The sequence below is a fragment of the Bufo bufo genome, chromosome 4 (assembly GCF_905171765.1).
Source record: "Bufo bufo chromosome 4, aBufBuf1.1, whole genome shotgun sequence".
NCBI lineage: Eukaryota > Metazoa > Chordata > Amphibia > Anura > Bufonidae > Bufo > Bufo bufo.
Genome location: NC_053392.1, coordinates 587,163,525 through 587,190,727, shown reverse-complemented (window position 1 = coordinate 587,190,727; position 27,203 = coordinate 587,163,525). Strand labels below are relative to the sequence as shown.

General features: G+C 40.2%; 1 protein-coding gene across 1 annotated transcript in view; it reads left to right on the top strand.

The window, feature by feature from the left end:
- Nucleotides 1-27,203, top strand: part of USH2A (usherin) — a 1,179,609-nt gene that overhangs the window by 532,582 nt on the left and 619,824 nt on the right. The window contains exons 22-27 of the mRNA XM_040430191.1: nt 1,227-1,353; nt 1,652-1,753; nt 3,079-3,264; nt 3,505-3,635; nt 11,499-11,772; nt 25,725-25,928. Of these exons, the coding sequence (XP_040286125.1) occupies nt 1,227-1,353; nt 1,652-1,753; nt 3,079-3,264; nt 3,505-3,635; nt 11,499-11,772; nt 25,725-25,928 (1,024 nt within the window). The remainder of the gene's footprint in view (nt 1-1,226; nt 1,354-1,651; nt 1,754-3,078; nt 3,265-3,504; nt 3,636-11,498; nt 11,773-25,724; nt 25,929-27,203) is intronic.

Below are 27,203 nucleotides of genomic sequence, written 5' to 3'. Positions count from 1 at the left end.
AAGCTTAAACAAAAAAAAGGTGCACACCTCAGGGGACTAGACAATTACCCAGTATACAAAATGGCAAAGAGGCAGCACTCCAAAATGAGTAAAAATGAAAGAAATACTCTTATTCACCCATGTGGATACGCAACGTTTTGGCTCAATTCTAGAGCCTTTCTTCAAACGTCGCGTATCCACATGGGTGAATAAAAGTATTTTTTTTGCATTTTTACTGTTTTTCGAGTGCTGCCTTTTTGCTATTTTGTCTATCTATCTCATATTCTAATATCTATCTGCAACATCTGACAGCGGCAAAGGGTCCCTTCAAGAAAATGTGTGATGCCAATTGCAGTGAAGCAACAACGTGACAGAGTCCCTTTAAGAAATGGTGTTGGTGGTGGTACCCAGGTGTAGGAATAGCCGGGTGGTATAGGGTGGCCTACGATGTCCCTTACTGTTTTGTATGTGTCACGGTGCTCCCACCTGGATACGCTGGATCACAGGCGTTGTCTTCCGAAGCAGCAAATAAGGGGGGTAGTTAACTTGGTGATGAAGAATAAATCCAGACCTTGTGATGAAGTTCAATAACAGCTTTATTTGGCATAAACGTTTCTCCAAACGGGTTACAGACTTTGTCTTGGTTACAGCAGGCTTTAGCATTAAAACTCTGGCATGCAAACTCGATTCTGCTACATCTGTTTCTCTCTGGCTCTGCTGTACTAACAGGGTAGCTGTATAACTTAGCTTCCTCTGGATGCTGCAACTTCTCTTTGTATGGTCTGTCTCTTAATTATGCCAGTGAACTCTCCTCCTGGCTCCTGAGGCTCTAAGCTGTGGCCTCCACATCCAGCAGAGCTGACGGTGCTCTAGCTGGCTTGGCTTGGCCTGGGCACGTCCAGCAGAGACGTGCCCAGCACTTGCTTCCTACTCTAGAAACTGGTCCCCTCCCTTCCTGCAGGAAGTGGGACTCGCCCACTCCTCCACAGAGGGGGTTGTTAGAATGGAATCGAAAGCTCCATTCTACCATATTTTCTGCCACCTGCTGGTGAACCAAATACACATGATGACATGAGGTTAACCAATAAAGACAGTAGCAAGGTGCAAAGGTGGTAATGCCACTCTGGGGCATTACATATCTATCTATATCTATCTATCTATCTATCTTTTCTATTTGACTTGAAGCACCACCTTCAGATGAGGACATCCTTTATACCGATATAAATGGGATTTTTCTTTCTCTGAAGGAATCCGCTGTGGCTGTGACTCCCACCAATGATAACAACAGACTTTACAATGATAGCAGCTGGCATCAGATCATGGTCACAAGGAATGAAGCTTCAGGAACGATCACTGTGGATGAAAAATACTCAGGTAGACATGTCATCCTTTGTGGATCAAATTTTTTTTTTGTCTTCTGTTTGGAAGAAGGTTGTCAAGATGAGTAAATGGTGAACACTTTGTTTAGTCTTTGGTTTCCTGAAATGCTCCAGCGCGCTATGTCTTCCGTCCCATGCCCACTCATAGCACTAGTGCACAAAATACACAAACACTTGCAACTGAGTCAAGATTGTAGACATCTCCAGTACTGAGTCAAGATTGTAGACATCTCCAGTACTGAGTCAAGATTGTAGACATCTCCAGTACTGAGCTTTGTAATCTCCTTCTCAAGGTTCTGCTTCAGCCACAGGCAGTGGTACAGTTATTGGTGAAAACACTGGAGTGTTTGTTGGAGGCCTTCCTGCAAGCTTCTCTGTCAAAAGAAAAGACACTGGTAAATATAAACATTCCTCCTTCCTTTCTTCCTACCTTCATTCCTTCCTTCGTTCTTTCCTCCATCCCTTCCTTTTTCCTTCATTCCATCCTTTTTTAAAGTCCTTCTGCTGTTCTTTCCTTTCCTTTCCTTTTCCTTCCTTCCTTCCTTAGTTTGTTGATTTGTTTTTCCATCCTTTCTTCATCCTTTCCTTTCCTTCATCATTTCCTTAAAGCGGCTGTCTCACTTCAGCAAATGGCAATCATCATGCACAGAATGTTGACACAAGGCACTTCCTAATGTATTGTGATTGTCCATATTGCCTTCTTTGCTGGCTGGAATTATTTCTCCATCACATTATACACTACTTGTATTCAGGGGTTATAACCAACGCTGCAGCGCAGATACGAGGTGGCCAGACAGGAGCTGCTGCACATGCGTCCCTATGTGTGCTCCCATGGCTCCTGCCACCAGAGATTCTGGCGCTTTTTCCTATAGTGTGCAAGCACGACCACTGCTGTTGGATTGTAGGGTGGTCGTAACCCCTGGATACGAGCAGTGTATAATGTGATCGGAAAATGAATGAAGCAGAGGCAATATGGACAATCACAATACATTAGTAAGTGCCGTGTATTAACTTTCTCTACATGATAAATGCCATTTGCGAATGAGACAAACCCTTAAATCTTATTTCTCTCTATTCATTCCTTCTCCTCTTCCTCTCTTACTTACTTCTTCCCTTACTTCTATCCTTTCTTGCTTCTTTATATACCTCCTCTCCCCTTATTTCTTTGTTTCTTACCTTTTTATATCCTACTTTCATTCTTTTTGCTTTCCTTCTTTCTTCTTTATTGTCCTTTCGTTCTTGTTTTCTCCATTCATCTATCTATTCATTCCTCCTTCCACTCTCACTTCCTTATTTTCTTCCTCCCTTCTTTAATCCTCCTCCTGGTTTTTCCTTCTCTCCTCTTTCCTTTCATTCATTCCTTCTTTTATTCCATCCTTCCTTCCTTTCATCCTTCCTTCACTCCTTCCTTCCTCCGTTCCTTATTCTTATCTCTCCCCATTCCTTCCACCCCCCTCTTCCTCTCTTACTTCTTACTTTCATTCTTCCTTCCTCTCCTTTCTTCATTCTTTTATTATGCTTTCCCTTGCTTTCTCATTTCCTTCATTGTTTTCTTTTTATACCCTACTTCAATTTGTCTTTTCTTGTATTGCCCTTCCATTTTTATCTTTCTGCTTTTATCCATCCATTTTTCCCTTCTTATTTTCCATCTTCCATCCTTCGTTATTCTTTCTTTCTTTTTCTTCATCCCTCCTAATTCAGATTTTGCAATTTATCACAGGGAACACACGAATAGTCCAGAAGAGTTTTGTTGGCTGCCTTGGTGACATATTCATACAGAAAAGTGACAGTCCCAAGGAATGGCAGCAACTAGACTGGGATAAAGCTGAAGAACGAAGCAACATGTATGAAAAATGGGAGGGGTGTCCGGAATCACTTGAGGAAGGAGTACACCTTCTAGGCTTTGGTAATATCTGTGATCGACTCCAAGGGTCAGCAACCTTTGACATTCCAGTTGTGGTGACGCTGCAACTCCCAGCATGCTCCTTTCACTTCTATGGAAGTTCCGAGAACAGCCAAGCAAGTGAGCATGCTGGGAGTCATAGTTTTACCACAGCTAGGAATCCTGAGGTGCTGATCCCTGATCTACTCTGACTGCTCCACCCGTCACCCTGGTATTTAGCTCTGACTTTCTTTATTATTTCAGGCTTCCTTGAAATGCCTCCTTCTATATTTCCTGGTGGCACAGACATTGAAATATCATTCATGTTCAGAACTGACCAGCTGAGAGGCCTCCTGCTTTTTATATACAATATAGATGGACCAGATTATATCTTGGTATGTACAAAAATAATTATCTTGTGGAATGAGTGCTCATCAGGTGTGTGCACACACATGTTCATTATGGGCCGGGCCAGATCTAAAGGTGTGCAACTTCAATTTTGCAGTACTCTGTCATGAGATGTCTATTCTATATACTTCTATGTGCTGCCACCCAGTGGTTGCGATGTTTGCTGCTGCCTGCCAAGGGCTTTTGCAATATTGTATTTATACCAGTTTCTATTCAGGACAAATGTCATATTTGTCAATCCCCTGTGCTAAAAAAAATTGAACAATGTGCCAGTGTTACCAAATCTGACCCAAGCTGAGCAGATTTAATAATCCTCTAGATGGGGTAAACTTTGGGGGTAATGTATTAATTTGTGATCTTTTGCCCTTTTTTGGAGCGTCTGCTTCATTTAATATCATGTATTGCGACAATTTTACAAAATGCTGCACACCATTTGTTAGATTGGATGAATTTTTCAGTCTAAAAACTAATCTTTATATTGCAAATGTTCCTGAATTTTGTACAGGGACTGAAGTACAGCCATCAAATGCAAATTGCGAGTTTTGGTGCAAACCACCCTGAAAATGGAGCACATGTCATAAATGCAGCACGAATGCCTAATCCACCAAAAAATAGACAAAATCCCTCCACTTTTCTGGCACTTGCTAGATTCACCCCGTAGACAGGCTGTATAGCACGTTTCCCTGATTCTATAGACGTGTAAGACCTCACTCTCATTTCTACAAAATCCTGTCTCTTTTCAGCTATGTCACACCCCCTTGTCTAAATCTGGAAGCACAAAATTGCACAACATTTTAATACAATTTACGGCAAAATGTAGGTGCACTTAGATTAGTAAAAGAGGACTATTGTGTTACAGGAAATTCACTGATAAACCAGGCGCAATGCCTTGTAGGCCTAGCGTGGCTGAATGTAGTGATATCTTTAAATTAGTGATCTTTTGCTTCATTCTGGAGGGAAAAAAGTACTTAATCCATATGCAAATGAGCAGTTAAGTGCACCCAGGCCAAGCCCAAGCCACTCTGTGCACCCTTGCTCCTCCTGCTTCTTCTGCCAGACCCTCCCTTTCTTTCTTGATTGACATTGCCAGGGGAAATGACTATCCAGGAACCTGGCCCTGTCAATGTCACCACCAGTTCTGTGAGAAGGTCTGGCAGACGTTCTTCTCTACCTCTTGTATGATGTTCTTTGTTTTGGTTTCACTTTCTCATCTCCTTTCCTTCTGCCAGGTGTCACTTATTTCGACTAATCGTCTTCCTTTATAATCCCTCCCATACTGCCTCACTTTGCGGTTTATACTACTTCCTGGATGAAGTGTTCACTGCTGGAGGCTGCTTCTGCTGTTTGTTCAGATAAGTCTTTTACTTTATTGTGTTTCCTTGCTGGCTTGAATCTAGGTGACCCTGACTCCGTCCGTATTAAGTGCAGGGAGCCGGTGGTCGTGTCCCCTCACTATTATAGGGTTTTCAGGTGTCACACAGTATTAGGTACGCGGGCATGCAATCGTCTACCATACAGACCCTTGCATGTGCATAGCAGTCAGGGAGAGCTCTTAGGGTTTTATAGGGCTCACCTATAAGCTCCTTAGTTTGGGACCAAGCCAGTCGCTCATTTATTTATATGTTCCAGCTATCTGCAAACTTCATCCGTGACATTATAAACCACCATAACCGTCTTAAACATGGATCCGGTTTCAGCCTTGATTGACCGCATGCAAGGTCTTTCGCTGGAGGTAGCAGATCTCCGTAAAACTGTGTCTCAGTTTCAGGTGACTGGTTCTGCTGGCGTTCATGGAGTTTGTTCCGAGCCTAAGATCTCGCTCCCGGATACGTTCTCCGGGGGTAGTGAGAATTTTGTTTGCTTTAGAGAGGCTTGCAAACTCCATTTTCACCTACTTCCCCATTCCTCTGGTGATGAGGAGCAGAGGGTGGGGATCATCATCTCGCTGCTCAGGGATAACGCTCAGTCTTGGGCCTTTTCGCTGCCGGTGGGGGCACGGCCCCTCCGATCGGTGGATGAATTTATTGTAGCCCTGGGGCAGATATATGATGACCCGGATCGTATTGCTCTGGCTGAATCTAAACTGCGTCTTTTATGCCAGGGTAAACAGTCCGCAGAGATATATTGTTCTGAATTTCACAGATGGGCAGCTGATACTGGTTGGAATGATGCTGCACTCCGAAGTCAATTTTGCCATGGTCTTTCGGAAAGATTGAAAGATTCATTTGCTTTTCATGACAGACCAGCGTCGTTAGAGTCAGCCATGTCTCTAGCTGTTCGTATTGACAGGTGTCTTAGAGAGAGAGAGGAGATTACTCTTTCCTGTCATATTCAGCCCAAGGACAGTGGGGCTGTCTCATTCAGTGCACAGGGGTCTCAATCCCGTCTGAGGAGGAGGCCATGCAGCTGGGTTTGCTTGCCTCTGATAGTAGAAGATTCAGCATAAGGTTTGCCACTCTAGGAGATTCATGGCGTTTTCTGAGGGTAATAAAAACAAAACAAAACTCAAAAAACTCAAAAAACTTTCCATTTGCTACTATTGGCAAGGTTGATGCGGAAATTGAAGGTTTGCCGTTTGCTTGTAGTTCCCGTTTTCTCCTACCTGCCAGGGTGGCGCTAGAGAGCAAGAACATTGTTTGTGAGATTTTTGTAGATAGTGGAGCAGCTGTCAATCTCATTGATAATCAATTTGCAACTACGCATGGTTTCCAGATATGCACTTTGGAAAAGGATATACCTGTTTTTGCTATCGATTCCGCTCCACTTTCCCAAAGATCGTTAAAGGGCACAGTTCACAATATCCGTTTGACTGTGGGTGACGCTCATGTTGAGGATATGTCATGTTTCGTCTTAAGCGGATTACCTACTCCTCTAGTGTTGGGGCTACCCTGGCTCACTAAACATAACCCCACCATTGATTGGCAAGCAAGGCAAATAAATGGTTGGAGTGAGTTTTGCAGAGAGAATTGCCTCACGACGTCTCTTTCAGAGATTTCTACCAAGACTGTGCCATCTTTTCTCTCTGAATTTTCGGATGTGTTTTCCGAGAGTGGTGTCCAGGAGTTGCCCCCTCACCGGGAGTACGACTGCCCTATTAATCTCATCCCAGGCGCCAAGCTGCCAAAATCACGACTATACAATCTCTCCCAACCTGAAAGGGTTGCTATGCGTACTTATATCTCTGAGAGCCTGAGAAAGGGACACATCCGACCCTCGAAGTCACCTGTTGCCGCTGTTTGTTTGTTTTTTAAGAAAAAAGATGCTTCTTTAAGACCTTGTCTGGATTTCAGGGAGCTGAACCGTATCACGATTCGTGACCCATATCCGCTTCCTCTGTTCCCGGACCTGTTTAACCAGATTGTTGGGGCTAAAGTTTTTTCTAAGTTGGATTTAAGAGGGGCATACAACCTAGTTAGGGTCAGGGAAGGGGACGAATGGAAGACGGCCTTCAATACCCCTGAGGGTCATTTCGAGAATTTGGTTATGCCCTTTGGTTTGATGAATGCTCTGGCCGTCTTCCAACATTTTGTGAACAGAATTTTTTATCATTTAATGGGGAAATTTGTACTGGTGTATCTAGATGACATTTTAATTTTTTTCTCCTGATTTCAAGACTCATTGGGACCACCTATGTCAGGTCTTGCTGATTCTGCGAGAGAATAAATTATACGCTAAACTGGAAAAATGTGTGTTTGCGGTTGCGGAGATTCAATTTGTTGGTTTTCTACTCTCCGCTTCTGGTTTTCGCATGGACCCTGAGAAGGTCCGCGCTGTGCTTGATTGGGAGCTTCATGAGAATCAGAAGGCGCTGATGCGGTTTTTGGGTTTTGCCAATTATTACACAAAGTTCATTTTGAATTAGTCCTCTGTTGTTAAGCCACTCACTGATATGACTAAAAAGGGGGTGGATCTTTCCTCGTCGGAAAAGACGAGTATTAAAGAGAGTTTTGCTTCCGCTCCCATTTTGGTACAACCTGATGTCTCTCTTCCTTTTATTGTTGAGGTGGATGCTTCTGAGGTGGGTCTTATCTCAGGGTCCCTCTCCTGCCAAATGGCGACCGTGTGCCTTTTTCTCAAGGAAACTATCCTCTGCAGAGAGAAATTACGATGTGGGAGATAGGGAGTTGTTGGCCATCAAATTAGCTTTTGAGGAATGGCGCCATTGGTTAGAGGGAGCCAGACACCCTATTACCGTGTTTACCGACCATAAGAATCTGGCCTACTTGCAATCGGCCAAGTGTCTGAACCCGAGACAGGCCAGATGGTCTTTGTTCTTTTTTAGGTTTAATTTTGTTGATACGTTCCGCCCTGGGGTTAAAAATGTGAAGGCGGATGCCCTGTCACGTTGTTTTCCGGGAGGGGAGAACTTTGAAGACCTGGGTTCCATTTTGGCTGAAGGGGTGGTCGTCTCTGCTCTTTATCCTGATTTGGAGGCAGAGGTTCAGGCAGCCCAGGCAGAGGCTCCTGATCTTTGTCCTCCTGGGAGGTTGTTTGTGCCTCTCGCTTTACGACACAAGGTTTTTAAGGAGCACCACGATACTGTCCTTGCTGGGCACCCGGGGAGTAGAGCCACAGTGGATCTCATTGCTCAGAGATTCTGGTGGCCGGCTCTTTGTAAGACGGTTGAGGGTTTTGTGGCAGCCTGCGAGACCTGCGGTCGTGCCAAGGTCCCTCATTCACGGCCATCGGGTTCTCTCCTCCCGTTACCTATTCCTTCCTGTCCTTGGACGCATCTGTCCATGGATTTCATTACGGACCTGCCTCGTTCCTCGGGGAAGACTGTGATTCTGGTGGTAGTGGACCGTTTTAGCAAAATGGCACATTTCATTCCCTTTCCTGGGTTACCCAATGCTAAGACGCTGGCGCAAGCGTTTGTTGATCATATTGTTAAATTGCATGGCATTCCTTCAGACATTGTTTCTGATAGGGGAACGCAATTTGTTTCCAGATTCTGGAAGGCCTTCTGTTCTCGTTTGGGGGTTAGGTTGTCGTTCTCCTCTGCTTTTCACCCGCAGTAGAATGGTCAGACCGAACGCGTCAATCAGAATCTGGAGACATATCTGCGCTGTTTTGTGGCGGAGAATCAGGAGGATTGGTATTCTCTTTTGTCCCTTGCTGAGTTTGCTTTAAATAACCGTCGCCAGGAGTCCTCTGATAAGTCACCATTTTTTGGTGCATATGGGTTTCATCCGCAGTTTGGGACATTCTCTGGAGAGGGGTCTTCTGGTTTACCTGATGAGGAGAGATTTTCCTCGTCTTTGTCATTTATTTGGCAAAAGATTCAGGGTAATAAGAGGATGAGTGAGAGATATAAGCGTGTGGCGGATAAGAGACGTGTGCCTGGTCCGGACCTGAATGTGAGTGATCTGGTGTGGTTGTCTACAAAGAATATCAAACTGAAGGTTCCCTCCTGGAAGTTGGGTCCTAAGTTTATTGGGCCTTACAAGATCTTGTCCGTCATCAATCCCGTTGCCTTCCGTCTTGATCTTCCTCAGACTTGGAAGATCCATAGTGTTTTTCACAAGTCCCTATTAAAACCTTATGTCCAACCCACTGTACCCTCCTCTTTGCCTCCTCCTCCGATTATTGTTGATGGTAATCTTGAATTTCAGGCCTCTAGGATTGTGGATTCTCGCATTATCCGCGGTTCTCTTCAGTACCTCGTTCATTGGGAGGGTTATGGTCCTGAGGAGAGGATGTGGGTCCCAGTGGTGGACATTAAGGCCACTTGTCTCATCAGGCCTTTCCATAGGTCTCATCCTGAGAAGGTGGGCTCTGAGTGTCCGGAGTCCACCCGTAGAGGGAGGGGTACTGTCACCGCCAGTTCTGTGAGAAGGTCTGGCAGACTTTCTTCTCTACCTCTTGTATGATGTTCTTTGTTTTGGTTTCAATTTCTCATCTCCTTTCCTTCTGCCAGTTGTCACTTATTTCGACTAATCGTCTTCTTTTATAATCCCTCCCATACTGCCTCACTTTGCGGTTTATACTACTTCCTGGATGAAGTGTTCACTGCTGGAAGCTGCTTCTGCTGTTTGTTTAGATAAGTCTTTTACTTTATTGTGTTTCCTTGCTGGCTTGATTCTAGATGACCCTGACTCCGTCCGTATTAAGTGCAGGGAGCCGGTGGTCGTGTCCCCTCACTATTATAGGTTTTTCAGGTGTCACACAGTATTAGATACGCGGGCAAGCAACCGTCTACCATACAGACCCTTGCATGTGCATAGCAGTCAGGGAGAGCTCTTAGGGTTTTATAGGGCTCACCTATAAGCTCCTTAGTTTGGGATCAAGCCAGTCGCTCATTTATTTATATGTTCCAGCTATCTGCTAACTTCATCTGTGACAGTCAATCAAGAAGGAGAGGGAAGGGCTGGCAGAGGAAGCGGGAGGAACAAGGGTGCACAGAGTGGCTTGGGCCCGCCTTCACTGCATTTTAAATAAAAAGTATTTCCCATCCTACCCCCCCCACTCCTCCCAAAAAATGAGCACCGTAAAAAAACATATCATATTATCTATAATGCAAAGTGCTAAAAAATAAAAAGATGGTGGATTTACAATTCCTTCACAAAGAATTTATACTTTTGATGCACTCCAAAACAGTTCCAATAAAAACTACAACTTGTCTTGTTTAAAATCCACTTAAATTAGTCAAACATTTGTCTTCCAAACCCCCAAATATATCAGAAGGCGAAACAGATTAATCTGAACTGGAAAAAATGAAAAAATATAACACTAGGTTTACATTGTGCATCCTGTTAATTAAAGTAAGTGCCATACAATAATGTGAATGTACTGCAGATAAAGGAGGATGTAAATCTTAGATATAATCATGAATAATATCACCTTTGCCCTGGTGGTCATTGTTTCAATGAGCGCTTTATTTAATTAATAAGGCCGATCCATGGATGCGGTAAGTTGTCCACCCCTCGGATGATTGCACTGAAGCATATGCACCATGTATTTGATATAAAGCTTCTCTTTCATTTCCTTGGGAATATGAGGGAGAACTTTCCTGTAGATAAGTATTGGATCCATTGTAGTGCTGGGTTTTGGGATTGACAAATTGGGCAATATATGGGTTTTAGGTGGTCCCAATACTACGTTGAGTCCTCCAGACACCGTCTAGGTGTCACCACGTGTTGCTGACTTCGTGTCTACATAACTTAGGCAGATGAACCGGTCTTCATAAATGCCCCCCCATGTTTTTTAAGAAAGCTTCTCTTTCAGTTCCTGAGAAAAAAACTAGTCAGAACTTTCTTTTAAATAAGCGATGGCTCCATTGCTTTGCATTTTTTTTTGTGAATGGCAAATTGGGCAATAGCCCAGGGTTCCTTCAGAGGGTTGGGCACCCATTGGTCAACCTTAGAGTGGAACAGAAAAACATTTCACCCATGGCTATGTGCACAGGACTAAACATGGAGAAGACAACGTGACTTGATTATGGCGTTTGACCTGGCCTGTCCTGTCTATCATTCAACCCTGTTCCTAAGTGAATGTCAATGGTGGCGCAACATATAAGGTGTCATGTGACCAACACATTCAATTAACCAATGGATGCTATTTAAGGGGTAGTTCAGTCTCATAAGGTTATGGCATAACAATGTAGATCTTCCCCACCTTGTTGACCACTGAGTTTACGTAGATTGCCCGAGGACCTTACTAGAGATGCTAGCATCCACAGCTACAGTATCTTTCATTTGGCCAAATCCCCTGGAAATGATGGCCGACCCATTGGTTTCCACAAACAATATGCCAGTTTCCATAACTCTTGCCTTAATGTCTGCTCCAATAGAGTAGATCCTGACGCAATGATTATCATCAGTTTCAATAGTGCTTTCATTTTTTTCTTACAGGTTCAGTTAGACAATGGGAACCTTATCGTAAATTATAAAAGTGCCTCCTCACTGCTACGAGTCAATCTTTGGGCCGGACTTTCATACTGCAATGGCCAGTGGAACAAGATATTGTTCAAAAAGGAAGGTGAACATTTTTTAGTGCAACTCAATAATTTGATAGAACAGATGCTTGGGCCTGAAGCTTCTGAGATAAAGGTTAATTCACCAGTCTTCCTTGGAGGAGTCCCAGAGTCTGTAGAAACCTTACTTCCAGAACTTCATATGCAACAAGGTAAGATTATGGAATTTAGAAAAATACTGTATTATTATTATTATATTATTATGTATACTCGACGAAATCGTGTAATGTGTGTTTCACTCTTCACTTGAATACCCAGAATGTAAACTATTGTACATTTCCCTTTCCACAGCCTCCATAGTCACCCCTTGATGTATCAGCTTATTTTGAGGGGTATCAAAAACCGAGCTTATGACTTCATTACAAATGAGCGCAGTCGGAATGAGATTGGAAAAACTTTGTTGTGAAAAATACATTAATTTAAATCTTCTTGTATTTGAGTCCTGAAATAATCCAATTTTGTTTGGAGAAGTCCTGGGAGCTGAGCTGCAGTAACGGCAAATGGCCACTAAACATTGTACGACGCTGTATGGTATTTCGGCCCCATACACTGTTCCAGAACCTAACAGCTGATCAGTGGGGGCAATAGGAGTTAGACCCCCACAGATATGATATTGGTGCCCTATCTAATGGATAGTTTATCAGTATGTCAGTTCCAGAAAACCCCTTTAACGACCCCCATAATTCATTTCTTATCACGATCCCTGATGGGTAATTTACATCCATCCTAGTTCTAATTTTCAGTGTAACAGGTTTCCGAAAACAACACCCCCTCTCCTAATCTACCCTCCAGATTGATGTCGTCTGAGGGCTGCATGTACAATGAATGCTATTAGAGAGGAGACTCTCCGGGGACGGCTACCAAAATCTGTTATCATGTGAAAACTACAGAGAGCCTTATTGAAATACATGATCTCGATACAGCTCCCCCGAGGCTTCTGTCTACATCATAATTTGCTTCTTATTACTTAGTCTTCACGACCTGAGAACTTTTCAAAGAGACAGAAAATGCTGAGCTGGCAATTATTTCTTCCCTCTGTGAAGGATGTTCCCTCATTCTGAAAGTCAATCTTTATTGTTATTTTTGTATTGTATGGAAACCTAAAGGAATGTTATGGCATTGAGATTTACTGCAGTAAAATACAGATGTTATCGATTTATCGACTGTATCAATCAAATTGTAACCGATTACATATTTATTTTGTATCTATCTATATATCTTTTTTTTTTTTTTTCATTTATTTAAGGCTACTTTCACATCTTCGCGTTCCCTTTCCGTCATTGAGATCCGTCATAGGTTCTCAATACCGGAGGAAAACGCTTCAGTTTTGTCCTCATTCATTGTCAATGGGAACAAAACTCAACTGAACGAAATGGAGTGCTCCAAAAAGCATTCCATTCCGTTCCCATGCCGGACCAAAAAAACAATGCAAGCAGCGTTTTTGTGTGCGTTATGGGATGCGACGCAAAGCGGATGCCCTGTAGTGCCCCAGTAGTTTAATACCCTCCTGTGGTGCCACCAATAGGTATAATACCCTCCTGTAGTGCCCTAGCAGTAAGAAGGCCCTCCTGTGGTGCCCCCAATAGGTATAATACCCTCCCGTAGTGTACTAGTTGTAATAGGGCCCTTCGGTGGTTCCCCCCAATAAGTATAATACCCTTTTGTAGTGCACCAGTTGTAATAAGGCCCTCCTGTGGTGCCCCCCAATAGGTATAATACCCTTCTGTAGTGTCCCGGTAGTAATAAGGCCCTCCTGTGGTGCCCCCCAATAGGTATAATACCCTTCTGTAGTGTCCCGGTAGTAATAAGGCCCTCCTGTGGTGCCCCCAATAGGTATAATATCCTCCTGTAGTGCCCCGGTAGTAATAAGGCTTTTCTGTGGTGCCCCGTATAGGTATAATGCCCTCCTGTAGTGCCCTAGTAGTAATACGTCCCTCCTGTGGTGCCCCCAAAAGGTATAATATCCTCCTATAGTGCCCAAGTAGTTATAACGCTCTCCTGTGGTTCCCCCTATAGTTATAATACCCTCCTGTAGTACCCCAGAAGGTATAATGCCCCCTGTAGTTCCAGCAATACTTATAGTGCCCACCAACAGTTATTATGGCCCCCATATAGTGCCCCCATGTAAAATGACCTCTTCAGTGTCCCCAGAACTTGCAGAGACCCATTGTAGTTATAACCAATCTCCCAGTGGCTCCAGCAGGCATAATGCCAACATTTAGTGCCCATAGCATTCACAAAGCCCCCACTGTGGACAAGATATTTTAAAAAAAATACTCACCTGACTTCCCACCACTGGAGGTCCAAGTTGCAGGCTTCTGGATTCAGACCGGCATGTTGAAGTCACTGCGCCCTCTGTGTCTTGGCGCAGGCGTGCGCAATGACATCATCACGCCGCCTGAGACCCGGCACAGGCAGTTGCTTGGCCACCGTCTGCGCTGTTCTACAAGCAAGCGGCCAAAGTAATTAAACTGTATCGCCATCCTTAGATCCGCAAGGCAGTTGTATAGCTACCAGCCGTAACATTTGGGGCCCTGGACAAAACATCAGGGGCTCAAGCCCCAAATGTCTTAACTAGTGATGAACGGCAGGGGCTATATTCGAATTCACAATATTTCACGAATATTTTGTAGAATATTCGTCATATATTTGCGAATTTCGAAAATTCGAGATTATTTAATTGAATGCCAAAAATCAGCAATGTAAAAATCGCATAATGCGAATTCTTAACGCGAAATACAGGCGTGGGTCACTTTGGCTACATTTTCCAAGCTGGTATAAGTTTCCTGAGACTGGAGAAAATGGTTGGCACAGCAGAACATTAGTATAGCTTTATATGCAGATAGAGTGCTCCAATATATTCGCGATTGCGCTAATCGACAGTGATTAGAATATTTTTCGTGCAACTTCACATTTTAGCAGGTCTGACTACAGATCACTGATTGGTGCACTAAGTATTGTTGTGGACTTGACATTGCTTCCTTCTCATTGGCCCACAAGCAAGAAGCAGAGAGGAATCATGTGTTCAGATGGAAGAAAAAATGCAGAATATTCGATATAACGAATATATAGCACTATATTCTAAATATTCAAGAATTCTTAAAGTGGCGATATTCGCGATAAACATTTGCTATTCAAATATTCGTGCTCAACACTTGTTTTGACCTGGCGTCGCCCCTTCCATAATGGATCCAGCAAAAACACTGGTGTGACAGTAGCCTTATATCTACCTATCCTCTTTCTTTCTTTCTTTCTTTCTTTCTTTCTTTCTTTCTTTCTTTCTTTCTTTCTTTCTTTCTTTCTTTCTTTCTTTCTTTCTTTCTTTCTCACAGTGCTTCTGTATATTGTTAGATGACTGGTACGTTATACTATGTGTTATATGACTGGTACATTATACTATGTGTTATATGACTGGTACATTATACCGTGTGTTATATGACTGGTACATTATACTATGTGTTATATGACTGGTACATTATACTATGTGTTATATGACTGGTACATTATACTATGTGTTATATGACTGGTACATTATACCGTGTGTTATATGACTGGTACATTATACTATGTGTTATATGACTGGTACGTTATACTATGTGTTATATGACTGGTACGTTATACCATGTGTTATATGACTGGTACATTATACTATGTGTTATATGACTGGTACATTATACTATGTGTTATATGACTGGTACATTACACCATGTGTTATATGACTGGTACATTATACCGTGTGTTATATGACTGGTACATTATACCATGTGTTATATGACTGGTACATTACACCATGTGTTATATGACTGGTACGTTATGCTATGTGTTATATGACTGGTACATTACACCATGTGTTATATGACTGGTACATTATACCGTGTGTTATATGACTGGTACGTTATACTATGTGTTATATGACTGGTACATTATACCATGTGTTATATGACTGGTACGTTATACTATGTGTTATATGACTGGTACATTATACCGTGTGTTATATGACTGGTACGTTATACTATGTGTTATATGACTGGTACGTTATATCATGTGTTATATGACTGGTACGTTATACTATGTGTTATATGACTGGTACATTATACCGTGTGTTATATGACTGGTACGTTATACTATGTGTTATATGACTGGTACGTTATATCATGTTTTATATGACTGGTACATTATACTATGTGTTATATGACTGGTACATTATACCGTGTGTTATATGACTGGTACGTTATACTATGTGTTATATGACTGGTACGTTATATCATGTGTTATATGACTGGTACGTTATACTATGTGTTATATGACTGGTACATTATACTATGTGTTATATGACTGGTACATTATATCATGTGTTATATGACTGGTACGTTATACTATGTGTTATATGACTGGTACATTATACCGTGTGTTATATGACTGGTACGTTATACTATGTGTTATATGACTGGTACGTTATATCATGTGTTATATGACTGGTACGTTATACTATGTGTTATATGACTGGTACATTATACTATGTGTTATATGACTGGTACATTATACCGTGTGTTATATGACTGGTACATTATACCGTGTGTTATATGACTGGTACGTTATACCATGTGTTATATGACTGGTACATTATACTATGTGTTATATGACTGGTACATTATACCGTGTGTTATATGACTGGTACGTTATACCATGTGTTATATGACTGGTACATTATACTATGTGTTATATGACTGGTACATTATACCGTGTGTTATATGACTGGTACATTATACTATGTGTTATATGACTGGTACGTTATGCTATTTGTTATATGACTGGTACATTATACCGTGTGTTATATGACTGGTACGTTATATCATGTGTTATATGACTGGTACATTATACCATGTGTTATATGACTGGTACGTTATACCATGTGTTATATGACTGGTACATTATACCATGTGTTATATGACTGGTACATTATACCGTGTGTTATATGACTGGTACATTATACTATGTGTTATATGACTGGTACGTTATACCATGTGTTATATGACTGGTACATTATACCGTGTGTTATATGACTGGTACATTACACCATGTGTTATATGACTGGTACGTTATGCTATGTGTTATATGACTGGTACATTACACCATGTGTTATATGACTGGTACATTATACCGTGTGTTATATGACTGGTACGTTATACTATGTGTTATATGACTGGTACATTATACCATGTGTTATATGACTGGTACGTTATACTATGTGTTATATGACTGGTACATTATACCGTGTGTTATATGACTGGTACGTTATACTATGTGTTATATGACTGGTACGTTATATCATGTGTTATATGACTGGTACGTTATACTATGTGTTATATGACTGGTACATTATACCGTGTGTTATATGACTGGTACGTTATACTATGTGTTATATGACTGGTACGTTATATCATGTTTTATATGACTGGTACATTATACTATGTGTTATATGACTGGTACATTATACCGTGTGTTATATGACTGGTACGTTATACTATGTGTTATATGACTGGTACGTTATATCATGTGTTATATGACTGGTACGTTATACTATGTGTTATATGACTGGTACATTATACTATGTGTTATATGACTGGTACGTTATACTATGTGTTATATGACTGGTACATTATACCGTGTGTTATATGACTGGTACGTTATATCATGTGTTATATGACTGGTACATTATACTATGTGTTATATGACTGGTACGTTATACTATGTGTTATATGACTGGTACGTTATATCATGTGTTATATGACTGGTACATTATACCGTGTGTTATATGACTGGTACGTTATACTATGTGTTATATGACTGGTACGTTATATCATGTGTTATATGACTGGTACGTTATACTATGTGTTATATGACTGGTACATTATACTATGTGTTATATGACTGGTACATTATACCGTGTGTTATATGACTGGTACATTATACCGTGTGTTATATGACTGGTACGTTATACCATGTGTTATATGACTGGTACATTATACTATGTGTTATATGACTGGTACATTATACCGTGTGTTATATGACTGGTACGTTATACCATGTGTTATATGACTGGTACATTATACTATGTGTTATATGACTGGTACATTATACCGTGTGTTATATGACTGGTACGTTATACCATGTGTTATATGACTGGTACGTTATGCTATTTGTTATATGACTGGTACATTATACCATGTGTTATATGACTGGTACATTATACCGTGTGTTATATGACTGGTACATTATACTATGTGTTATATGACTGGTACGTTATACCATGTGTTATATGACTGGTACATTATACCGTGTGTTATATGACTGGTACGTTATACCATGTGTTATATGACTGGTACATTATATCATGTGTTATATGACTGGTACATTATACCATGTGTTATATGACTGGTACGTTATACTATGTGTTATATGACTGGTACATTATACTATGTGTTATATGACTGGTACATTATACCATGTGTTATATGACTGGTACATTATACCATGTGTTAAATGACTGGTACATTATACCATGTGTTATATGACTGGTACATTATACCGTGTGTTATATGACTGGTACATTATACCGTGTGTTATATGACTGGTACATTATACTATGTGTTATATGACTGGTACATTATACTATGTGTTATATGACTGGTACATTATACTATGTGTTATATGACTGGTACGTTATACCATGTTTTATATGACTGGTACATTATACTATGTGTTATATGACTGGTACATTATACCATGTGTTATATGACTGGTACATTATACTATGTGTTATATGACTGGTACATTATACCATGTGTTATATGACTGGTACGTTATACTATGTGTTATATGACTGGTACATTATACCGTGTGTTATATGACTGGTACGTTATACCATGTGTTATATGACTGGTACATTATACTATGTGTTATATGACTGGTACATTATACCGTGTGTTATATGACTGGTACATTATACCATGTGTTATATGACTGGTACATTATACCATGTGTTATATGACTGGTACGTTATACTATGTGTTATATGACTGGTACATTATACTATGTGTTATATGACTGGTACATTATACCATGTGTTATATGACTGGTACGTTATACTATGTGTTATATGACTGGTACATTATACCATGTGTTATATGACTGGTACATTATACCATGTGTTATATGACTGGTACGTTATACCATGTGTTATATGACTGGTACATTATACCATGTGTTATATGACTGGTACATTATACTATGTGTTATATGACTGGTACATTATACCATGTGTTATATGACTGGTACATTATACCATGTGTTATATGACTGGTACGTTATACTATGTGTTATATGACTGGTACATTATACTATGTGTTATATGACTGGTACATTATACCATGTGTTATATGACTGGTACGTTATACCATGTGTTATATGACTGGTACGTTATACTATGTGTTATATGACTGGTACATTATACTATGTGTTATATGACTGGTACATTATACCATGTGTTATATGACTGGTACATTATACTATGTGTTATATGACTGGTACATTATACCATGTGTTATATGACTGGTACATTATACCATGTGTTATATGACTGGTACGTTATACTATGTGTTATATGACTGGTACATTATACTGTGTGTTATATGACTGGTACGTTATACTATGTGTTATATGACTGGTACATTATACTATGTGTTATATGACTGGTACATTATACCGTGTGTTATATGACTGGTACATTATACCATGTGTTATATGACTGGTACATTATACCATGTGTTATATGACTGGTACGTTATACTATGTGTTATATGACTTGTACATTATACCATGTGTTATATGACTGGTACGTTATACCATGTGTTATATGACTGGTACGTTATACTATGTGTTATATGACTGGTACATTATACTGTGTGTTATATGACTGGTACGTTATACCGTGTGTTATATGACTGGTACGTTATACCATGTGTTATATGACTGGTACATTATACCGTGTGTTATATGACTGGTACATTATACCATGTGTTATATGACTGGTACGTTATACTATGTGTTATATGACTGGTACATTATACTATGTGTTATATGACTGGTACATTATACCATGTGTTATATGACTGGTACGTTATACTATGTGTTATATGACTGGTACATTATACCATGTGTTATATGACTGGTACGTTATACTATGTGTTATATGACTGGTACATTATACTATGTGTTATATGACTGGTACATTATACCGTGTGTTATATGACTGGTACGTTATACCATGTGTTATATGACTGGTACATTATACTATGTGTTATATGACTGGTACATTATACCGTGTGTTATATGACTGGTACATTATACCATGTGTTATATGACTGGTACATTATACCATGTGTTATATGACTGGTACGTTATACTATGTGTTATATGACTGGTACGTTATACTATGTGTTATATGACTGGTACGTTATACTATGTGTTATATGACTGGTATTTTATACCGTGTGTTATATGACTGGTACGTTATACTATGTGTTATATGACTGGTACATTATACCGTGTGTTATATGACTGGTACGTTATACCATGTGTTATATGACTGGTACATTATACCATGTGTTATATGACTGGTACGTTATACCATGTGTTATATGACTGGTACATTATACCATGTGTTATATGACTGGTACATTATACTATGTGTTATATGACTGGTACATTATACCATGTGTTATATGACTGGTACATTATACCATGTGTTATATGACTGGTACGTTATACTATGTGTTATATGACTGGTACATTATACTATGTGTTATATGACTGGTACGTTATACCATGTGTTATATGACTGGTACGTTATACTATGTGTTATATGACTGGTACATTATACTATGTGTTATATGACTGGTACATTATACCATGTGTTATATGACTGGTACATTATACTATGTGTTATATGACTGGTACGTTATACTATGTGTTATATGACTGGTACATTATACCGTGTGTTATATGACTGGTACGTTATACTATGTGTTATATAACTGGTACATTATACTATGTGTTATATGACTGGTACATTATACCGTGTGTTATATGACTGGTACATTATACCATGTGTTATATGACTGGTACATTATACCATGTGTTATATGACTGGTACGTTATACTATGTGTTATATGACTTGTACATTATACCATGTGTTATATGACTGGTACGTTATACCATGTGTTATATGACTGGTACGTTATACTATGTGTTATATGACTGGTACATTATACTGTGTGTTATATGACTGGTACGTTATACCGTGTGTTATATGACTGGTACGTTATACCATGTGTTATATGACTGGTACATTATACCGTGTGTTATATGACTGGTACATTATACCATGTGTTATATGACTGGTACGTTATACTATGTGTTATATGACTGGTACATTATACTATGTGTTATATGACTGGTACATTATACCATGTGTTATATGACTGGTACGTTATACTATGTGTTATATGACTGGTACATTATACCATGTGTTATATGACTGGTACGTTATACTATGTGTTATATGACTGGTACATTATACTATGTGTTATATGACTGGTACATTATACTATGTGTTATATGACTGGTACATTATACCGTGTGTTATATGACTGGTACGTTATACCATGTGTTATATGACTGGTACATTATACTATGTGTTATATGACTGGTACATTATACCGTGTGTTATATGACTGGTACATTATACCATGTGTTATATGACTGGTACATTATACCATGTGTTATATGACTGGTACGTTATACTATGTGTTATATGACTGGTACGTTATACTATGTGTTATATGACTGGTACGTTATACTATGTGTTATATGACTGGTATTTTATACCGTGTGTTATATGACTGGTACATTATACCATGTGTTATATGACTGGTACATTATACCGTGTGTTATATGACTGGTACGTTATACCATGTGTTATATGACTGGTACGTTATACTATGTGTTATATGACTGGTACATTATACTATGTGTTATATGACTGGTACATTATACCATGTGTTATATGACTGGTACATTATACTATGTGTTATATGACTGGTACGTTATACTATGTGTTATATGACTGGTACATTATACTATGTGTTATATGACTGGTACGTTATAGCATGTGTTATATGACAGGTACATTATACTATCTGTTATATGACTGGTACGTTATACTATGTGTTATATGACTGGTACATTATACTATGTGTTATATGACTGGTACGTTATACCATGTGTTATATGACTGGTACATTATACTATGTGTTATATGACTGGTACGTTATACCATGTGTTATATGACTGGTACGTTATATCATGTGTTATATGACTGGTACATTATACTATGTGTTATATGACTGGTACATTAAACTATGTGTTATATGACTGGTACATTATACCATGTGTTATATGACTGGTACATTATAGCATGTGTTATATGACTGGTACATTATACCGTGTGTTATATGACTGGTACATTATACTATGTGTTATATGACTGGTACGTTATACTATCTGTTATATGACTGGTACATTATACCATGTGTTATATGACTGGTACATTATACCATGTGTTATATGACTGGTACATTATACCGTGTATTGTGTAACATCTCTATTTTATGTGTCCCACACACTCCTGTCACCTAATCTTATCAAACAAGCTGCAAAATCCAACTCCAAATAATGTATTTAAATCTATGCACGGTCATGTCTGCCTCCATGCACCCGGCACAGTTCATGAGATCAGCTTTTATTTATATGAAGTTGGAACATTTTAATTCCTGGCCTTAATTAGGAATAATTCATACAATGATGAGCATATGACCAGTAGATAAAGCAGGGGAGGCGTCAATGATAAAGAAGCTGTATATGAAATGTAATTACAAGGGATGGACACATCAATAACAGTTTTCAGATCATTGTCATTGTCACAATGTAATTGAATGGCGCAGGGCATCCTGGTTATTTCGTTAGTCCTGAGTTTTCAATCTCATTTATCTGTAGAGGTGAAGAGCATGAAGACATGTCCAGAAGGGTAGTTAACACATAAAGTCGCACGGTTACCTGTAACAGGGGCCAATTTGTAACTTGTTTTTCTGTCCTCCATAATAACTCATGGAGTAAAGATAACACAATAGGTTTAGCAGAATTCCTATGTAAAACCATAGACTATATCCCGAAGAGTTACACCAAATGTCAAGCAATACTCTGCAACAAAGACTTAGGCTACTTTCACACTGCCGTTTCTGGGTCCGCCTGTGAGATCCGTTTCAGGGCTCTCACAAAACGGATCAGTTCAGCCCCAATGCGGATCCGTTCAGAATGCATCAATTTGGCTGCGTTTGGTCTCCGTTGCGTTTTTTAGACGGTCACTAAAATGCAGCTTGCAGCGTTTTGGTGACCTTCTGACTATGCGGAGCCAAACGGATCCGTCCGGACTTACAATGTAAGTCAATGGGGACAGATCCGTTTTTCACTGACACAATATGGTGCAATTGAAAACAGGCTTTGACTTAGGCCCCTTTTACACGGGCGAGTTTTCCGCGCGGGTGCAATGCGTGAGTTGAACGCATTGCACCCGCACAGAATCCAGACCCATTCATTTCTATGGGGCTGTGCACATGAGCGGTGACTTTTTTACGCATCACTTGTGCGTTGCGTGAAAATCGCAGCATGCTCTATTTTGTGCGTTTTTCACGCAGCGCAGGCCCCATAGAAGTAAATGGGGCTGCATGAAAATCGCAAGCAAGTGCGGATGCGGTGCAATTTTCACGCACGGTTGCTAGGTGACGATCGGGATGGAGACCCGATCATTATTATTTTCCGATCATTAGCTTTCTTTAATACAGAATGATTAGTAGAAGGTCTATTGAGGGTTAAAAAAAATAAAATAATTAACTCACCTCCTCCAATTGATCGCGTAGTTGCCGCTCTTCTGTTCTTTCTTCAGGACCTGTCAAAGGACCTGTTGTGACGTCACTGAGCTCATCACATGGTCCAATCACATGGTCCATCACCACGGTGATGGACCATGTGATTGGGCCATGTGATGTGACGTTACCACAGGTCCTTTAGCCGGCAGCTCATGATTAAAGAAGTAAGAAGAGATCGACAACTACGCGATCAAGAGGAGGAGGTGAGTTAATTAAAAAAATATATATTTTAACCCTCAATTGACCTTCTACTAAGCATTGTAGTACAGAATGCATAGTACAATAGGGCTGGAGGGGTTAAAAAAATAATTTAACTCACCTTAATCCACTTGTTCGCTCAGCCGCCATCTCTTCTTTTGCAAAGGTATTATGAAGGGTATTCTGACCCTTTGCTGTAACACTTGATATTTAACTCTGGGGGCCCCCCCCATTTCTCTTGATCATCTTTGTGATGTTATTACAACTTGATTGGATTTATCTGTGGTGAATTCAGTTGATTGGACATGATTTGGAAAGACACAGCCCTGTCTATATAAAGTCTCTCAATTAAGAAAGACTCCCAGCAGCTGTGTCTTGATGCAGGTAAACTGTTTATTCCATAAGTAGAAATGGTCCTACAACCAGGACGCGTTTCGGCAATCATTATATAAAGTCTCTCAGCTGACAATGCATATCAGAGCAAAAACCAAAGGTCAGCAGCGATCTAGCGCAGGGCAAGGGAGGGCCAACATCAGGGGTGCTGCCTGGGTGAAAATAAGAGTAGCTCTGAACCCGGACAACCCCTTTAAATTGGTCTTGTAGAAAAACACAAAAGTTGCCCTATGTTGTAGGCATGTTCAAATTGACAGAAGAGTTAGGCCAATACAAGTAAGTGGGACTGATATAAGTAAGCAGGGTCTGCAATACCATAGTACACCACAAAATACAGCCACATCTCATCTCTGCAGGATTTGCCACACAGACATCTTAGGTTCCTCACTTTTCCATTATCCTCCCCATACTACAGAAAAAATAGTGACCCCTATAGTAGGGTAATAATAATGCCCCCTAAGTGGCCCAAGTATTAATAATAGCCTCTATAGTGGCCCCAGTACTAATATGCTCTCCCAGAGTGGCTCCACTCTGTAGTGCCTCTACTAGTAATCAGGCTCCCATATGTAGTTCCCTCAGTAGTGAAAATGCTCTCTATAGTGGCCCCAATAGTAATATGCTCTCACAGATTGGCTCAAAGAGGAATAAGGCTCCTGTAGTGCTCCTAGTATTAACCAAGCTCCCTATAATGTCCCTAGTAGTAATAGGACTCCCTAGACCTCCCATAGTAGTGTTGTGAAATGCAGCCTGTTAAAGATTTTGGTAGCATGTTGCGCTATTCTATTGCATTGGTTTCCTGAGAAATCTGAGTCCTTAACCAAATTCAATCTAACGTGAACACATCTATATGTGGCCTTAACTCCTGTGCTCTTCTTCAGTAACAAGCCCCTCTGGACATTCAGTGTCTTGCCCTTGGACTTACTGGATGTTTTTATAAAGATGCTTCTTTTTGCTCCTTGAGAAAAAAATTAAAATGGTGTTCCAACCACACTTCAACTTGGAGGTGGGAATGTAGAATCTTAGACTATATCTATGTCAAAATGCTGCCCTGACAGGGTAGGGTGCTGCTAGAGGTGAAATTCTCACCTAGGGGATGTCTAATGGGTGGTGCATCCATGTTTGTGAAAAATTCAACTTTGGGCCAGACTCGTGGAGTTAATTTATCTTAATTATGTCATAGTGAAGCTCCAGAGTGCTGCCGGGAGTCACCCAAGAACCAGCAAGCAGTTCTTAATCCAGGTATCTCTACTGCTGACCACACATATTAGATGTATGGTGGAAGTGGTCACCAGTACGCTAAGTGATTTTTAGATGAAGAGAAAAAGGCCTCAGAAGATGCAGGAAGGGATCTGAGGAGTAATTTCAGAAAATGTTTTATTCCTGAGATGATAGAAGATAAGGTGGAGCTTTTGCTCATGTCTGGTCATGTTGTGGTTTGCAACTAACATGTTTCTCCTCTTCATTCCAGGTTTTGGTGGTTGCTTGAAGGACATCAGTTTTACAAGAGGTGTAACAATTAACCTCGCATCAGTGTCCACCTCTGCCGTCAGGGTCAGTCTGGATGGGTGCCCGTCATCTGACTCATCTCTGAACTGTAGAGGAAATGACTCGACCACCATCTACAGGGGGAAAGAAGAAACGATTTGTGACCACGGCGTGCAACCCTTTACAGGTACTTTTCCTTGGCGGTACTTTTTCCAATACTTTGCATTATTAAGGTTCTCTTCAAATATATGTTTTAGGTTTGGCCTATTTTGGCAGGAAATCACTGGACATATGCAACAAATACAAATCCCCAGGATACCCCACTGTACATCCTCATCTACAGTTCATCATACAAACCAATATTACAGCCTACAAAACAAGTCAAAGTACCCAGTGTACGTCTGTAAGCCACAATCCCACAAAAAACACACAGGATAAAAAGATACATGATAAAAATACAATTATTAGATGAATCCATCGAATATCATTAGAAAACAGAAGCCTGGTTGCAAAATGCACGTTACGGTGGTCGATGCTCTACCTTGTTTGCAATTTTTTATATTGTAATTTTATTTAGCATATTGGTACTCCTAGTTGGTGGCCCTCCTATGAGTTTATGTATTATTGCTTTAGTCAATGTTAATTTATTGCATGTAATAAGGGGTATACCTAAGGGGTATATATTTGCTATATATACTCATAGTACCCTGGTTTAGCAAAGTGTAGTTTGCTGAGTCAAGTTTCTTTAAAGTGTAGTATGGGCCTGGATTTTTATGCAATGGTGGGTAGGTGTTGGTAGAAGGACCTACTATTCCCTCCCTTCCAGTACAGAACTTTCCCCTAGCCTGAGGCAAACCCAGGTGTCGCTGATGGGATCATTAAGGTGGGGATAAAGACAGGAATGAGAGCCTCCTGACCTGGGGAGGCCGTGCAAAGCCTGATTCCCAAATGTTTGGACTTGAAATACATAGGTGAGGTAGCGTAATGTATAGTTAGCGCCCAGACGAGAGCAAGGTGATTTATTTTTGTTGTTTATGACGTGCACATGTGGATATATACAAGTGACTTATGAACTTGAATCCCACTATCTTGTGTTGTGCACAAGCTGTTTGGACTTTTAACCCCAGAAATTTGTCTGTCATTGCTGAGCCCACCACAAGCATATGGACCTGTGTTTGTGTATGTATATATATATATATATATATATATATATACAGGTGAAACTCGAAAAATTAGAATATTGTGTAAAAGACCATTTATTTCAGTAATGCAACTTAAAATTAGAATATTGTGAAAAGGTTCAATATTCTAGGCTCAAACTGTCACACTCTAGTAAGCTAATTAATCCATATGCCCTGAGCAAAGGGTACTTCAAAATTGTGACTTTGGAGTTTCATAAGCTATAAGCCATAATCATCCAAATTATAACAAATAAAGGCTTGAAATATCTCACTTTGCATGT